Source organism: Piliocolobus tephrosceles, chromosome 5, assembly GCF_002776525.5.
Source record: "Piliocolobus tephrosceles isolate RC106 chromosome 5, ASM277652v3, whole genome shotgun sequence".
In the NCBI taxonomy this organism is placed as follows: Eukaryota; Metazoa; Chordata; class Mammalia; order Primates; family Cercopithecidae; genus Piliocolobus; species Piliocolobus tephrosceles.
The window spans coordinates 16,663,079-16,681,559 of record NC_045438.1 but is presented as its reverse complement, the minus strand read 5'-3'; the positions used below and the strand labels follow the sequence as shown (position 1 = coordinate 16,681,559).

General features: G+C 38.0%; 1 protein-coding gene across 12 annotated transcripts in view; it reads left to right on the top strand.

The window, feature by feature from the left end:
- Positions 1 to 18,481, top strand: part of PDE10A (phosphodiesterase 10A) — a 333,920-nt gene that overhangs the window by 277,550 nt on the left and 37,889 nt on the right. For all 12 annotated transcript variants that reach the window (XM_023223598.2, XM_023223597.2, XM_023223602.1 and 9 more), the window contains 2 exons: positions 4,005 to 4,160; positions 12,645 to 12,817. In XM_023223598.2, coding sequence (XP_023079366.1) covers positions 4,005 to 4,160; positions 12,645 to 12,817 — 329 coding nt within the window. The remainder of the gene's footprint in view (positions 1 to 4,004; positions 4,161 to 12,644; positions 12,818 to 18,481) is intronic.

Genomic DNA, 18,481 nt, shown 5'->3' with positions numbered 1-18,481 from the left:
TTCCTATACCCGAGCATTTAGCATATTATTTTGTATAAGAAATGTAGATAAAAGAAATTTTAGCTTCATCAAAATATCCCCCAAGGAATCACTAATTTTGTAGCCTTCTCTATTAAAGCCTTCTCTATTAAAGCCTTCTCTATTAAAGCTTAAATGTTCTGAAGGGATATAAACAGTGAATTTTATTCATTGCTTATATGCCCTGGATAATGTAGATGTATCCTACCTATTTGAGAACCTAGAGCATTAAATACTGTGAAGACAGAAATGATTTTGACCTCCTCTAGCATGAAGAAACAAAGGATCTGAAATGTTTAATTAATTTGCCTGGCTTTAAATAGCCAGAGTTAGTGACATATCCAAAGCTTTCAGAATCTCAGAGTTAGAATTGGAGATGGCCACTTCCATTCGTCAATCACAGTCAAAGTCCCTTACTTGAAAGCCAGGCTTAGTGCTTAGTGACTCATGGCCACAAAGGATGCTGATTCTACATCTGGACAATCCCGACTTTGAAGGATATCCCTCCCTGTGACCACACTGATCCTGGGAGTGTCTGCTCACACCTTAGATGGAGTCCTCCTTTCTCTCCTCTGTAAGACTGGTATCATCTTTTAGGGGACCTATGACTGTCCAGAGAAAGGAGCTGTTATCTTTGTGATACATAAATTGTGCTTTTCTCAAATTCACATTTAAACTAGAATCCAGTGCTTGTGAAGGTCCATCTTATCCTTTTCCATCCTATTGGACCAAATTCACAATCTGAGTGTAAAACTCGAAAGATGCATTCTAGGGGAAAAAAAAAAAAAAAGTGGCATTTTAAAGAAAGAATAAAAAATTATCCTCTAGTTTTTGTTGCTTTTTCAAAACAATCGTTAGTTCAAGTGGAGTTTAACCTCATCAGTAATTTTTTATTTATTACCTCCCCCCAAAAGATCCAGATGAAATCGGTCCTTTTTTCCTGTTTGTCTTCTATTGAACCCCATATTGTTGAGACTTTCAGCGTTTTCTCCGTTCTATTCCTTTTAAGAAAGCAATTTCATTGTCTTGTTTTGCCATTTTTCCACACCTTGTGAGTTTAAGAACTATAGAAATTACACTTTCAAATTGCATTGCAATTTATATTCAAAAAGTTGAAAATTGAACGGTAAGTGAGAAAAACTTTGTTGATACATATTGACTCTCATTTAAGTTCCTAATTCATTTCTGGAATTATATCATTACATTTTCCCAAAACATCAGATCATTTTGGCTGAAAAATAATCCCCAAATGACATATGTAAATATTTAAAACATATTTTATAAAGAAGAAATTTAACCTCTAAGAGAACTATTAGAAGTTATCGTTTGATCTTGTTAAAGGGAAATGCTTAAGAAGGGTGATTCTTTATACATTATTTTCAGATGTATGATTCTGTCACACCTTTAATAAAACTACTGAAGGTCACATCAATTTTAAAAGTGAGTTTAAAAACTGGAAAGATGATAACTTTTATGTATTGTGCAAGATTGTAAAACTCTTGAGATTTCTTATCAGGTACATCATGATGACACAGCAGCATAAAACATGGAAACCACCCCAAAACAAAATGATATTAACAACATAATTAATTCAGTTATCTTAAGAATGCCAGGCAAGTATGATTGTTAACATGATACTTCATGGGGCTAGGGGTTGCTGGTGAGATTTCCCTTTCAATTATGTTGCAGGAAAAACCAGTCCTGCATTATCAGGATAAAGAAGCAGGCATATCGCTAAAAATGCGCCTGTGAGAACTTCTGCCGACTCCCATATCAGCACCCCCATCTGTCGGCATCTGCCCTCAGCAGGCTCTGCCTTGCAGGCTTCTCTTAAACCTTCACACTCCTCCCCAGAGCTGACCCTTCTGCTTTGTCGTATCTGTCGCCACCACCTCTTTGAGAGCACTGCCTACCAGTGCTTCCCTCTCTTCTCTCTCTTCCATTATCATGCTCTCACCCCTCTTTTCTGGATCACTGCCATCTGCATGTACGCGTGCAGTTTTTACTTCCATCTTAGAATATGCTCTCGTCTGCCGCTCTCCTCAGCTCCCTCCCTGTTACTTAGCTCTTCTTTGCAGTAAACCCCATGCAAGTGTTACCCTACTGGCTCCTTCAAAATCCTCTCCTCGCATTCTTTCTGAAAACAACTCTGATCAAGCTTCTGAACTTAACACCCCAGAAAATGCCCTGCTCCAGGTCACCAGTGACCTGCACCCGGCGAGATCCGAGGGTCTGCCCTCAGTGTCTTCACTTGAACCCCGGGACATTCGGCACTCTTGGTTTTCCTGCTAATACACCAGCTGTTCCTTCCTTGGGGTTTTTTGTTTGTTTGTTTTTGTTTTGTTGTTGTTTTCTTAATCCCTCTCTTTCCTCAGACTTAGACCATGCAGGCTGTTCCCCCTTTACAGGTATAATTTGTTTTTCAAAATAAAATTCTGATTGTGATTGTTATTAACACATTGAGTCTCTTCATATACTTTAAACACTTCAATCTTTTCAAGCAGTGTTTGGCATAACCTGAATTCCACTCAAAATCCCTTCAGGAGAGATAGAAACTGTCATATGAAATTTGTTATAATAGGATTTAACCTATAGAGTTCTGATTCTTTCTTCCCTTCAATTTTTACCAAGTATTTAATTGCCCACTGGATGATTTGTTTTAGAATTGGGAGTACTTGAGAGCTTAGACCTTGACCCTCCTCCGACCTCAAACTACAACCTTGGTGAGCTCAGCCAATCATGTGGCCTTAAATGCCATATGAGCACTTTCTCTAGCAAAGGCCTATCTCCAGGCCTTGAGGCTTCAGTAGCTGCTACCTGTCAAAACAAAATCTCTGCCTGTCAAATCTCCTCGTGACTATCAAGTAGACTCCTCGCCTCAGTCTAAATGTGAACTCCTGACCTCTCTCCTCAAACCCATTCCACCTGTACTTCTCCCATATCAGTTGATGCTAATCATTACCGCTTCTAAGACCAAAACATGTATCACCTCCTTTGTTTTCACACTCTGACAGTCAAAAAATCCTGTTGGTTCTGCCTGCAAAACGCATCCAGACTTTAATCACCCCTTAGAAGCTTTCATTGTTGTTATCCTGGTCTAAAGCTCTATTTTGCCTCAATTACTTTAGAAACCTCCTCACTGATCTCTCATCCTTCTGGAGTCTGTTTTCAACACAGTTGCCAGAATAATCTTGTAAACATAGAACAAAAATGATAACACTGCTCTGCTAAAAAACCCTGTGTTAATAGTTCCCCCGATCACTGAGAATATAAGCCTTTTATGTTGACTGCCTCCCCTGCCCTTGACCCCACTGGCCACCTTCCTGATCCTCCAAGTCTCAGGGCACACTCACCTCCAAGTTTATATTGTCACTGCTCCCCTGCCCTGTGTGCTCCTCTCGCACACTGCACTTGCCTCTCTCCTTCCGCTCTTTCAGGTCTCTGCTCACACCTGGCCTTTTTATGAGGCGTGCCTGCCTGGTTTATTTTGTACTCAGCGTGACTTTCTTTAATTTCCATTAGTCTGCTCTGCCTTTTTTTCTATATATTTGCCATTTTTACATGCGATATGATTTACCTGTTATATTTATTGTTTATAATAGCGATAGTATTGTTAGATAACATCGAATAGATTTTGCTGAAACTGGCCTTTCTTTCCTTGTGCAGATTTGCTTTATCTGTAATTTTTTGGAACATTTGCTTTATACCTTTAAGTTGATACCTCCTGCACCTTTGAGAGAGAAACTCAAAAATAATTTGACTATCGTTCATAAGCAGAGAAACAAAGGGGCTACAAATGAGTTAGATTATCTGGAACTTCAAAGATTCCTAAGGATTTGCTATATTTGTGTAGGATTCTTTATGCCAGAGTGCCATGTTTGTGCTATATTAATGCCAGAAAGTAATGTGACATGAATGTAAACGGTAAGTCTGCTCATGTGTGTTTCTGTATTTTGAACATCTCTGCATCATGTTGTTTTTTAAAGCGCAAAGGACTGCTGATTGCGTGTCTGTGTCATGACCTAGACCACAGGGGCTTTAGTAACACCTACCTGCAGAAGTTCGACCACCCTCTAGCAGCTCTCTACTCCACTTCCACCATGGAGCAGCACCACTTCTCCCAGACCGTGTCCATCCTCCAGGTGAGTCACTGCACACCGTCTCCCGCTTAGTCTCAAGGCTGTCTGGGAGATAGTGGTACTTCATAGGTGGAAAAGGAAGATCATTATGGCTTCCTTAAAAGCAGCAGCTATATTTTATTGTAGAACCTTATATTTGTAGTCATCATGAAATAATAGTGTTTTTTGCATAAAGAATCCTTTACAAAGAATTTGAATATATGTATTTTGTACTCACATTTGTTTTTTAAATATTATATCAATAAGTGCATGTAACCCTAAAGCATTACTTATTTTATGTCATTTAAATCAATTAATTCTATGGATTATCATATTCTTGAACCAGAACATATCGAACAGTAAATCTTAAAAGTTAGGTAAATATAAGGTTTTAAGTGCGTTGTAGCTTTTTTTTTTTTTTACATTGTGTGTTTTGTTTATTTATTTTATTACCTTTAAGATGTTCTTGGTAATTGATGTAGACAATCACAGATATCACTTCACATGGGATATATGCGCTCCTTCTTTCTTAAATGATTTTTCTCAAACTCACCTTACCAAGGTAGCCATTACATCATAATGATTTGATTCCTATCGCAAACAATTTATAACAATATAATCTGTGTTCAGCTTAAGTATAGTGGGCCCTATATTTTCCCCTCACTGTCAGCACCTCTAAGTAGGAAGAGAAATCCTTGTTACGTCTTCCAGTCATGAGTCTAAGGGAAAAGATTTTGAGTTTTGAGGATGTCATAGCAAAATGCCAACAGCGACTCTGCCAGTAACTGGCCATAGGCAAGTTGCGAAGCAGAAAAGCTTTTGCCACTTGGTGCAGTTTTTCTCTGTTGAATAGGCCAGGCCTCCTCTCAATGCCAGGATTTTGTTTTCTCCCCTCAGTTTCCCAGAGGCTTCTCTTAGTGCCTCCTCGTTTGACTTAACTGTCCATGTGATTGGTAGTGCTGCATGCTCAGTCCTTTCTAAAACCCAGCAAAACTGACTTTCCAGGCCTCATGTCCTCAGTCCCACGAAGGTCAGTGGTCACCTTACTCGATTCTGGGTGCTCTTCGAATTACCTGCTGGGTAGAAGTGACAAGTATTTCAGATATGGAGCTATTTTAGTCGTTTTCAAGCCATCCCCAGTAGGCAGCTGGTGTTGAGCTTGCTCATGGGCCAGTTGACTCCTGAAAGCAACGTGTAGTCATCATTCCTATCATTTGCTTGACGCCAGCTCTTTCCTTTTTAAATGACATATGTTTACATAGATACGTCCATGCATAAAACAAGGATACATAGACATGTAAGCAGGATAAAAGGCATGTGTATATATGTATGTGTACATATATGTATACGTATATGTAAAACATGCTTTCTGTAAATCGATGAACATTCTAAAACTTCATGACAGCTGATGTCTACTTTGACCTCACTCATCAATGGAGACTATTTGTCTAAGATGAATAAACGCCACAAACAACATCAGGGCAACTTCACTTAGAAATAATTAGGAGTCACTGAATTAGCATCCCATGTCCTAAATGAATTCATGCATTTGACAGCGCAACATTGCTACCAGTTTAATCACAGCTGAATTTCAATAGCCAGTATAGAGTTTCTTTAGAAAGCCTGTATTAAATACAATAGGATTTAGTTTTGAAGGAGACCAGAATTGTGAAGTTTATTGCCACTGAGTAGAATAAAAAATAAACCTTGTAATATAACAGTCACATCAAGGCGGGTGGGGATAGGGAGGCTCCAGGTCCACCTAAGCCCTAGGAAGACTTGGCCCAGTTGCTGCCATCAAAAAATGGATGTTTAGGGTGGTTTGCCTCCAGTTTGGCAAACCCTCAGAGATGTAGGGATTGCAGATTACTTAAGGCAGTGTTCCTAAAAAAGATGAGAACTACTAACAGGAACTCATGCCAGTAAGTTCAGACAGGTAAGCTGTTGGCATTCAAAAAGGTGTGAGAGAATAGATTCAGATACTAGAGCTGGAATTTCAGTCATTGGTGAAGTAATAATAACGGCAAATTTGTTCTCCTAGTTAGAGAAGATAAGGTACTAGATACACAGCAAAAACAGAAGCTGGGAATAAGAACTCGGGATTGCTGCAAATTAAGATGAAAAGCACTACCAGTTTGAAAACAAATTTATATATTCGATTGACCAAATCCCTTCAATTTGAGCTGTGCCCAGAGAGATGATATTGGAGCCATAAACAGACAGCCCAGTCTACATGGGCAGGAATATTCAGGAAAGAGTGTCTTCCTCTTCTGAAAATTTCTGTACTCTTGGCTGATTTTGCAGTAATCCTCATGATACTTCTCTGAGTGTTTTTTTCAGACTCATCTAACTTGTCCCTGAAATTCAATTTAATAATAAACAGATTTATTGAGCACCTTCTACTTGCCAACACATGTTGTAGGCACTGGGGATATAGTGATAAATAGAACAACCACAAATCCCTGTCCTCTGGAACTCACAGTCCCGAGTGAGGAAGGCCTGAGTCCCCTGACTTCGGCCCTCACGTTGTTCTTCTCATTGGCCCAACACCTGGCACACCCGTGACTCTAACTGATGGTGGTATCCTGAGGACTCTCAGACCCGTGTGATTCTGCCTAGTGCTCAATAGGACTTCTGCCCAAGCACCTGAACCCTGTATTCCGTATGGCCCAAATTGTGCTTGGTGTTACACTTATTTAGTTGCCTTTTGTATTTTATATCTCTGTGGTGGCAACCTCATTGACCCAGGAATGCAGGCTGATGACCTTAGAGTCACCATTTTTCCCTTCTTTAGCCTTATCTTCCCATCCCTCCATCCTGTTACCACCAAGTGCTGCTGATTTTATGTTTCATCAAAAGACACCTACAAGCTTGACTAATTAAGATTCTATCCTTGGGTAACAGTTAAAAATTCCAACTTCCAGTCATTAAAATAGAACAATATATAGTTTCATGATACGAATACCTGTGATACTTCTGTTTATCCACAAAAGACTTTTCCCATTGCTCTCTTGATCTGCATTGCCACACAGATGATTGCGAGCATGGCACTGCCCATCCTCTGGTCACACAGATGGATACAACATAAGCAATTTTGTGTATGATGGTCGGAAATAGTTCCCCATCAGGCATCTTCACAGGTGTGTGTTGCATATGTGGCTGCTTATTGTAGTTTTGCCAACCTGAGTGCCAGCTTTCAGTATGGCTGCCAGTGGTATCTACTGGATAAGCAGAGCATTCAGGAGAGTACTGCTAGCTAACACAGTGACAACAGCAAGCAAGGAGAATATTACAATAGATTTGAAAAGCTATCCTTCAATCGCTCTGTCTCTCTCTTGCTCCCTCTCTCTCCCTCTCCACACACACACACACACTCACTTGCACATACACACACACACACACACGTTATTCATGGTAGAGAGAAAAGCAGGAAGTGTGTATTTGCTCACAGCTTGCCTTGACCTTGGTTGCAGTGCTAGGGATGCAGTAGATAGTCCCTTGTTGAGTGGGCAGTGGGAAGAGATTAGGTCATGAAGTAAGGGTAAATTCAAGAGCATCTGCAGAGAAGGTCAATCTGCATCCCTGAGCTTCCCATTGTGTCTTAATGCTGGCCATCAGGATTGTTTTCGTGGTGTTTGGGGCCCGTTACTGTGTAGAGGTCATGGTGGACATTTAGCAGAGAGGAAACTCACTTGAGTCTCTAGTAAATGATAATCTGGCCCCTCTGACTACTACAGTGCCCAAGTGGCAAGCACCGTCTCTACTTGACATCCCAGTTTCAGCCTTCCTTGTATTTTGTCTGTTTTTCCACCTTTTCCCCCTTATCCATCACTGTTTCCCCAAGTGTTTGTGTCTCAAATCCATCCTCCAAGTATATGTCTGAATATGTTTTTCTCCTGTTTAAAAGTCATTAGTGGCTGTCTGGGGCCTCCGGAATAATTTCCTGTTTTCTCAGTTGATATACAAGTCTTTTATGAGTGGCCCCTGTCTGTTCCAGGACTACAGTATCTGTTCTGCTTCTGTAGTTTCAGACTGTACCTTAACTCTGTGCCATTGGCTGGGTTCCCTCTACGTGTAATTACCCCACACCCTTTCTGTGGCCCCCAACTCAGGCATGACCTCATCCAGTAAAATTCTTTGACTGCATCCCCACATCACTGGGGTACAGCACTGCCCCCTTTTGAACGCCTGAGCCCCTCAAGCATGCATACGTCTTAGTGGTTGGTTTGTTTGTTTGTTTTCAACATTGTATTGAAATTTTCTGTTTGTGAGTTCAGCTTCCCACCTCTTCTGAATTAGAAGCTGATGAGGAGAGTCAGTGTCCCTTCTTCACCTCTGGACTCACAGGCCCACCTCTGGGGCTGTTGATATGGGCACGAGTGGAAGTGTGAAGGTAGAGCATGGGGAGGGGAAGATACAGAGTGGGCAGAGCCAGCACTCAGAGACTGAAATTGAAGCTTTATGTAAGGAAAGTGAGTAGCTGTGTCCGGTGGGGCAAAGAGCTGAGATGCTGAGCAGGGGAAGCAGGCAAGCAGAATGCCTTCATGTGAGGAGACTGTTTTGTGTGGACAGTTACATCCAAGAACATAGGTGGGCTTTGTTTTCTTGCCTAAAACTTACTAGCTTACAATTAGTCATGGTGATTGAACCATTATTGCTGGAATATTAAATCAATTTATTCTGTTTACTCATGAGATATTATTTTGAACATTGAAACTATACTTTTTTTCTTTCTTTTGCCTTCTTTGAATACCCCATTTTGACTTTGAAAATAGTCAAAATTTTAGAAAACAGACCAATTAGGAATGATTATTCTCATTATTAAGAACATTTCCTTAATATTCCACTAATCTTAAATTATCTGTTGCTTTTGAAATGTGGTCATATTTCAGAAAATTATCTATTTATACCAACATTTTGGGATCCCATAGCTTCTTACTACTCTTTATAGCAGCACTATTTCCGTGACTCAGCTAGAGAGTTCTTCTAATTTGTCTACACTAGGTACAATTTGCTGTTGTGTATGACAATTATACTTAAATTATTGTACTTATATTCAACACTACCTGTACTGGTAATCTAAAATATATGACACAGTGGCTAGTTTAAATCTGTCCTTTTCTACAGCTGTGTTCTGAATAGAAAAGGTATTTGGCTATCAAATTCATCTTTAGGCATATATTTGTTTGTTTCTTCATCTCTCTTTCCTTTAACTCTGACTGTGGAACTTTTACTGGTAGATTTTATCATCATGATCATCATCATCATCATCATCAATCATCACTATTATAATAGTAATCATTTTATCATGTATTGGGTACTTACAGTGCACCAGAAACTTAAATATTTTGTACATATTTTAATACAGTTTATTTAAATGAGATAGGTATTATTATTTATTTTCATTTTACAGATGAGAATAATATGCATCAAAGAGGTTAAGTATTCTCTTTGTCACATCACTAATCAGTGGCAGAATGACATTATAAACTAGAATTATTTGGCTCCAAAATCTGAGCTCTTAATTACAGTACTATAATGCTTCTAATATGTGGTTTGATGTACGAGGTAATTAAATTTCAAAATCAGTATTATAGATATTTTAAAGGCATTGCCATCATGAATGTTTGATGCACTTAGTTGCATCACTGACGTTTTTTTCCGAAAGTAGTGCTTCCCTAATCCTCTAGCAGTGGACAGAATACTAAGAGCCTTTAGGATCCTCATGATTAAGGGCTGGAAGGAGTATTGACAATCATCTATTCAAGGCAGTCCCTGGGTCATCTTTCAGCATCAGCACCAATTTCAACATTGTTTCCATTCTCTAATACCAGATCTCAGCCCCAGCGTTGACATACAACCAGAGCCTACCGGTGGGCTTCCATAGAGTTAAGAATTATATGCTGTTCACCCACATAAAGTTTTAGAAACATTCCTAGGTATAAAAAGTCTACTGTTTCCTGCTTGATTGATGCAAAATGGAATCAACTAGCTTGAATTAATATAGACTTCAAACTACGTAACTATAGTAACATTATCAATTGGTGTATAAAAGTATTATAATGCATTATAAGGATTTATTGTGTGTTAACGAATGTGAGGTTGGAGGTTTAAAGAAGATACTGTTTCTCTGCTATCCTTCCTTGCTTGTATCTCCTTTCCATATTTTCTTTAGTTTGGGTAGCAGCAAAATGCTAGATTCTCTTAAAGTAAAGGGAGACATGGCCGGGATCAGTGGCTCATGCCTGTAATCCCAGCACTTTCAGAGGCCGAGGCAGGTGGATCAAGAGGTCAGGAGATCAAGAGCATCCTGACCAACATAGTGAAACCCCATCTCTACTAAAAATACAAAAAAAAAAAAAAAATTAGCCAGGTGGGGTGGTGCATGCCTGCAATCCCAGCTACTCGGGAGGCTGAGGCAGGAGAATCGCTTGAACCTGGGAAGCAGAGGTTGTGATGAGCAGAGATCCACTCCAGCCTGGCGACAGAGTGAGACTCTGTCTCAAAGAAAGAAAGGGGAGACATTTATTTTTTGATAATTCATTCCCTTTACTCTTGTAAATTATTGAAGGGGACAGTAAATGAGTTAGACCTTTTCATTATAAAAGCCCTCTATGGAGCTTTTTCGCCTAGTTTCCTTTAATACTGAAAAGTAATGACTCTGAAGTAGTCAGTAGAATATATAAATTCTTTAAAATAAATCTTAATTTATTTTGGGCCAGTCGATACTTTTGGGACTCTGATAAAAATGTGAGCTGACAGATGACATACTCAGTGTGTAGAATTGCAGTGAGCTTATAACTCTTTTGTCCCCCTACAGAATTTATAGAGCCTAGGCCAAATTTAGAGATATTTCTTTTTAAATGTCAACAGCAGACTAGAATATTTTATATACTCCAATTTAACAAGTTAGGGTGATAATTATTGGTGATAAAGAGAGTAAAGCATGCAAATACAAAGCGTAAAATTGTAGCAGCCGTGATTCCCTTCACATGACCTGCTGAAAGCAGATGCATGCATGAGCACCAGCCGGACATGCTGAAACATGTCCATGAAGTGGGAAATAGAGGTCACAGGCATTCCGTGTTGAAGCAGAGGCTACCTGCTTCACTTGAGTTGTGGTCACATCAAAGGAAAGCAGATATCATAGCATGAATCAGAGTAAATATTTCCTTCTTACAACTTTCTACAACAAAATTGAAGAGAGTTGAGGTTGGATGATAATTGAATTCAGCCACCAGCCCAAACCTTGAGTCCCCTCCCGTTGTCCCCATCAGTCACTAACCAGCCTGTGCTCAAACGGCTCATCTCATAGCATCTCATGCATAATCCATGTGGGAACTCTGAACTAATGTAAGTTTTATAATTTGAAAGTGAAGTCATGTATTTGAAACTGCTTTTGTAAGCTGTAGAACTTTCTACAAATGTAAGGCCTTACTACTGTTATTGTCAGGAAAATAAATAACTAGACCTGAGTCCACTTGCTGCATTTATCATACAGTAATTCAAATACTTCTGAGACTTTAACAGCAAATAATATGGGGCTATTCTGATAATTGAAAACAAATGGTGCGTGTACAGTTTCATTTAAGAATATGAAGAGACAGTGTCTTAGTGAGATGTTTAATTTTGTAAAGAAATATACTTCAAGCATTGTAAGTTTTTACTGTATTTTAACTCAATAAATGTATGCTAAAAAATGAAATTAATTAAAAATCAACTTAGAATAGTACTATATTGACTAATAATGAAAAATATCAAAATAATTGATGAATCGAAATTATTATAAAGTTTTTAAAAAGATTAATATACGAAGGATATTCTGAGTGAATAGAATCCAGATTACCAATGTTCTGGTCTTGTTTAGGGTGATGATCTGCCTTTTCCACCTCCCTTGAGAATAGAAGATGATTCTAGAATCACCTTCAGTGATTTGTGTTGTAGGGAAAGATATTCTTGCCTTTAGAGTTTTTAATGTGTTTGAGTAAACATTTTATTGAGGTTGTAGGACATTTTCTTCTAGGATACAGGGAAATATATTACTACCCATTAGGCATGCTTTGATATGTTACAACCTGAAGTGGACAAGGATATAGATGCCTTTTTAAGGCCATTAAGGTTCTAGTATAATATGAAAATTACTAAAGTTTTTAATTTGCTTAAGAGGAAAAGTCTTTAACTTAAATATTTTACATTTTCAAGTCTTTTAACTATTAGAAATATCCAAGAACTAGATATATTTAAATCACTGAGGTTTTATGGTAGTAAATAATGTTATTGTAGTTACAGTACTTTATTTAAGTGGTAGTTTCATTGTTTCTGTAGCTTAAAGAGAAACCAAAATGCAATTTTCATTAGTCATTTCTAACTATTCTTTTGTTTCCCCAAAACCTTTCTTGAGTGTGCCAAATGTCATTGACTGATTATATTGTTTCAAATAACTGAAAATGTCATAAGATTAGAGCTTGTGCTTGTTATTGGTGGTTTTTATTTGTATTTTTTCCATAGTTGGAAGGGCACAATATCTTCTCCACTCTGAGCTCCAGTGAATACGAGCAGGTGCTTGAGATCATCCGCAAAGCCATCATTGCCACAGACCTTGCTTTATACTTTGGAAACAGGAAACAGTTGGAAGAGATGTACCAGACTGGATCGCTAAACCTTAATAATCAATCACATAGGTAAAAAATAATTTTCAAAAGCTTAGAAGCCCAGGAAGTATTATCTGGAATAAATTGATACTTAAGAAATGTAATGTGGCATAAGTTTATATTTGAAAGAAAGAATGTAAAAAACTTGCGTGTTTTTCATTTTATGTACATCTTCTTTATATTTACTTGAGGCATTTTATTGTTTGACAAGATTGCTGACAATGTCCAGTGAGGATAATTAAAGTACAGATTGGAAGTTACACTAGTCACACAGGAATTGGCACTTTTCAAAGGGAAGGCTGGCCTGATGTTTCCCCAAGAGGTCCCTTCTTGCATTGATCACCATTCAGGGTGTGGCCATTGGCCTCAGAAACTCAAGAGCAAATGAAAATGGATTCCATTTTCAGAATCCAGTCCTATTAAGCAAGCTGATGTGATTGATATAGAAACTGGACTCCCCTTTTATTGATCTGTAATTGTATTAGGCAGTCCCAAGGGTCCGAATATTGGCATCCCATGGGGTAGAAAGCCAAGTAGCGATAAAAAGTTTATTTGGTGAACATGGAATTACCACAAGGAGGATTAGATAAATTAGATATCCTAATGGCATCAGGCTAAATTAGTCTGATGCCCTTTTGTTTTGAGGAGGGGTGTGTCTTGCCTAGTGGATTCAGAAATAGGTCAGGTGTGTTCATTATGAACCTGTTCACCCGTCTGTATATTAGATCTAAGTTCATTGGCTAACCTGCCATCTCCCCTTGACAGTTTGTAGTGGTGACACTAGCTTTTATTGCTGTGGCTTCGTGTTTGCATGTCTGACCAACTTCATCTTAAATGAGGACATCTTTATCCCTCGGCTGGTGAGCACTTACTTACTGCTTCTATGCCAGTCTTGCTGAATTTGGATTTATACTTTTTTTCAGGTGTTCTGTATATCTCCTCTGTGGTTCATTAAGTACTGATCCTACATTTTGTTCTTTGGGACAAACTGTTTTAAAGTTCTTAGAAACAATTCACTATTCACTCAGGTACATCAAATACAAAATGTTGGTTTTACAAATGACTGTAGATATCTAATAAAGTTTACCTCTTCAAGAATAAATACCATTTGTATAATGATATTGATGCCTTTGGATAAGCAGCAGTTATTTATGATTCAACTTACCTTCAAACTGGACAGATCCAGATTTTGTAGAGCTTGAAACTGATACAATTTAGGGAACCTTATTTAAGAAAAACAATACAAAGGTATCTTGTTTTCACTCATGACAGTTTGAAGATATTGCCAGGGCCTCTTCCAGTACCATGCAGAGTGTTGGTGTCAGGGAAAAGCCCCTAAACATCAGTTAGGGTATTCTAGCATGTCTTTCTTTTCCTTCAGCCCAGATGAGAAGTGTGGTCTACAGTCTTTATGTCTCCAACAGGTTGTGTGTAGTCCTTGTTCTGAGACCTGTAGAAAAAAAAGTACAGTTTGTTCTGTATTTTTTTATGGCAATCAGAAGATCAGGGAAATAGAGCCTTCATGAAACATCCCTTGGTTTCCTGAAACCTATGCACTTTTTTTTTCTTTTGGAGTTGTAAATAAGAATCATGTAACTAGTATCTAGTTTCTTGAATATAATCTTTTCAGCAGAATGATTACAATAATTATTATAAAATAGGAAATTTAAATATTTACTTGAAAATACCATCACTTTTGGCACCCATGTACATATGTGTTGGTGGTACATGTTTAAATAATTTTTGACACATAACTTGAAAAGCAATTAAAACAAACATGTATTGAAACACGCATTGAAAGGCAATGCATGTTTGTTTTAATAATTCAAATAATGTAGATGTATAAAAAAAGAGTAATATTCTATTTTTCTGCATTCCAGTATCAACTATCTATTTGATGTAATGTCATCTTATGCATTTTTCTGTGATTTTTCAAAGGTAGGGGTGTGTGTGTGTGCATGTGTGCATACAGTATGTTAAGACATAACTCAGATGTATCGTAAAATAAATTTCATAATAAAGCAAGTCACACAAGTTTTTTGGTTTCCCAGTGCATGTAAAAGTTGTATTTATACCACATAGTCTACTAAGTGTGCAATAACATTATGCCTAAAAAATGCATACCTTAATTTAAAAATGCTTTATTGCTTAAAAATGCTAATGATCATCTAAGACTTCAGCAAATCATAATCTTTTTACTGGTGGAGGGTCTTGCCTAAACATTGGTGGGTTCTGACCTGGGGGTGGTTGTAAATCATAGGATGGTAGGGATGCATGTGGCAATTTATTTTCTTCTTTTTTAAAGATGGGGTCTTGTTCAGCCTGTCAATGTGAAGTGGCATGATCATAGCTCACTGCAGCCTCAAACTCCTGGGCACCAGGGATCCTCCCACCTCAGCCTCCTGAGTAGCTGGGACTACAGACACACACCACCATGCACAGCTAATATTTTTCATTTCTTATTTTAGAGATAGGGTAGTGCTGTGTTGCCCAGGCTGGTCTCAAACTCCTGGCCTCAAGCAGTCCTCCCACCTCAGCCTCCTGAGTAACTGGGATTACAGGCAAGAGCCACTGTGCCCAACTTGGAGGTGGCAGTTTCCTAAAATATGACATGAGTGAAGTTTGTCACATCAATGGACTCTTCCTTTCACAGAAAAATTCTCTGCAGCTTATGATGCTGTTTGATGGCATTTCACCTGGAGTAGAACTTCCTTCAGCATTAGAGTCAGTCTTCTCAAACCCTGCCTCTGCTTTGTCAACCAAGTTTATGGAATATTCTAAATCCTTTGCTGTCAATTCAACAACATTCACAGCATGTTCACCAGAAGTAGATTTCATCTCAAGAAACTTTCCTGGCTCATCCATAAGAAGCACCTCATCCGTTCAAGTTTGATGATGATTGCATCAGTCATCATTTTCGGGCTCCACTAGTTTCTACCTAACACATCTGCAGTTTCTTCCTCCACTGAAGTCTTGAAGCTTTGCCTACCTCCTATGAATCATGAATGCTCTCAATGGCATCTAGAATGGCGAATCTTTTCCAAAAGGTTTTCAATTCACCTTTCCCACATTCATTAGAGGAATCACTATCTATAACAGCTATATTCTTACAAGACGTATTTCTTAGATAATAGGACTTGAAAGACAAAATTACACCTTGATCTATTAGCTACAGAATAGATGTTGTGTGAACAGGCTTGGAAACACATTAATCTTGTGCATGTCCATCAGAGCTCTTGAGTGACTTGGTTCATTTTCAGTGAGCAGTAACATTTTGAAACCTTTCTTTCTGAGCAGTAGGTTTTGATAGTAGGCTTAAAATATTCAGTATATCGTGCTCTGAACACACGTGCTGTCATTGAGGCTTTGTTTTCCGTTTATAGAGCACAGACAGAATCCACTTAGCGTAATTCTTAAGGACCCTAGAATTTTTGAAATGGTAAATGATCATTGGCTTTACCCTGATATCACCAGCTACATTAGCCCCTGACAGGAGTCAGCTCATCCTTTGAAGCTTTGGAGCTAGACATTGACTTCTTCTCTCTAGATATCAAAGTCCTAGATGTCTCTAATAGATGTTTTGTCTATACTGAAAATCCGTTATTCGGTTGAGCCACCTTCATCCATTATCTTAGCTAGATCTTCTGAATAACCTGCTGCAACTTTTACATCAGCATTTGCTGCTTCAGCTTGCACTTTTTTAACCTCTCAAAACCTAAAGTAACACCTTGCTTTAAACCTCTCAAACCAATCTCTGCTACTTTCAGGATTTCCTTCTGCAACCTTTTCACATCTCTCAGGCATCATAGAATTGGACAGTTAAGACCTTGCTCTGGATTAGCTTAAGGGAATGTTTGATCTTCTATCCAGGTTACTAAAGCTTTCTTCATATCATCAAGAACACTTAAGTGCTCGTGTGTTCACTGGAGTAGCACTTTTAATTTCCGTGAAGAATTTTTTCTTTGCATTCACAGCTTGGCTGTTTGGCCCAAGAGTCCTTGCTTTCAGCCTATCTCAGCTTTAGATATGCCTTCCTAAGTTTAGTCACTTCCAGCTTTTGATTTAAAGTGAAAGACATATGACTTTTTTTCACTTGAACAGTTAGAGGTCATTGTAGAGTTATTAATTGGCCTAATTTCAATATTATTGTTTTTAGGGAACAAGGATGTTCAAGGACAGCGAGGGAGTTGGGGGAGCAGCAAGTTGGTGGAGCAGTCTGAGTACACGCAGCATTTATCAATTAAGTTCACCATTGTATGTGGGTGTGATTCATGGCACCCACAAATAATTGCAATGGTAACATCAAAGATCATTGATCATAGATCACCATGACTGATACAATAAAATAATGAGAATATTTGAAATATTTTGAAAATTACCAAAATATAACACAAAGAATCAAAGTAAGCACTTGCTGTTGGAAAAATGGCGCTGATACTGCTGTACACAAGGTTGCCACAAAACTTTCCAATTTGTAAAAAAAAAAAAACAAAAACAAAAACACCGTATTTGTGAAGCACAATCAGGCAAAATGTAATAAAACAATGTATACCTGGAACATATATTGCCATCAATTTATACATATAGTAAATTCTCAGAAAAGGCTGTAGAAATTCACACGCCGTAAGATAAAGGTGAAAACCTCTTCTCAGTAAATATGCCATTCTCTGACCACACACTATGTTGAAGATGTTTTTATGTTTGTTTATTACTTACTATTCTTACTTCTGTGTATTTATTCATAAATTTTGCTTATTTTTTTGTTGAATTGTTTATTTTTTTTGTATCAGTTTTTGTATATTTTTGTTAAGGATATTAAAATTTTCTGTTATATATTACAGATATTTCTTTATGTGATTTTCAAAAAACGTGTTCAGATTTTCTTTTGAAAACAAGTTTAGTTTCAGGAGGACAAATTTTTGATCTTTTAAAGAAATCAAGTCTCATAGTAACAAATAATTAAATTTTTCTTTACGTATTTTTATAGATTTAATTTTTATATTTAGATCTTAATTCTTCTAGAGTTATACTTTTATGAACATAACTTTATTTCTGATGGAATGAATTGATACCATTAATGAATAATCAGTTTTTTTCTGAATTGAATTTATTACATTTTCTCATAAACATGGATAATTCTTTAGACCCTGTAAACCATTTATTACTAATTATCTAATCCTCCACTACAGTCATACAGCTTTGATTCTATAAATATGTTGAAATGCACCATACATACCTGCTCAAATAATCTTTACTTTCAATTCATGGAAATTGTCACTTTGTAAAAAATGTTTTTTTTTGGTTTTGTTTTGTTTTGAGACGGAGTCTCACTCTGTCACCCAGGCTGGAGTGCAGTGGCCCGATCTCAGCTCACTGCAAGCTCCGCCTCCCGGGTTCCCACCATTCTCCTGCCTCAGCCTCCCGAGTAGCTGGGACTACAGGCGCCCACCACCTCGCCCGGCTAGTTTTTTTTTTTTTTAGTAGAGACGAGTTTTCACCGTGTTAGCCAGGATGGTCTCGATCTCCTGACCTCGTGATCCGCCCGTCTCGGCTTCCCAAAGTGCTGGGATTACAGGCTTGAGCCACCACGCCTGGCCGTAAAAAATGTTTTAAGAAAAATTTCAAACTTACATTAAAGTAGAAATAATCAAATGTACAGTCATACCTAGATTCAAGAATTGGCAACAGTTTACC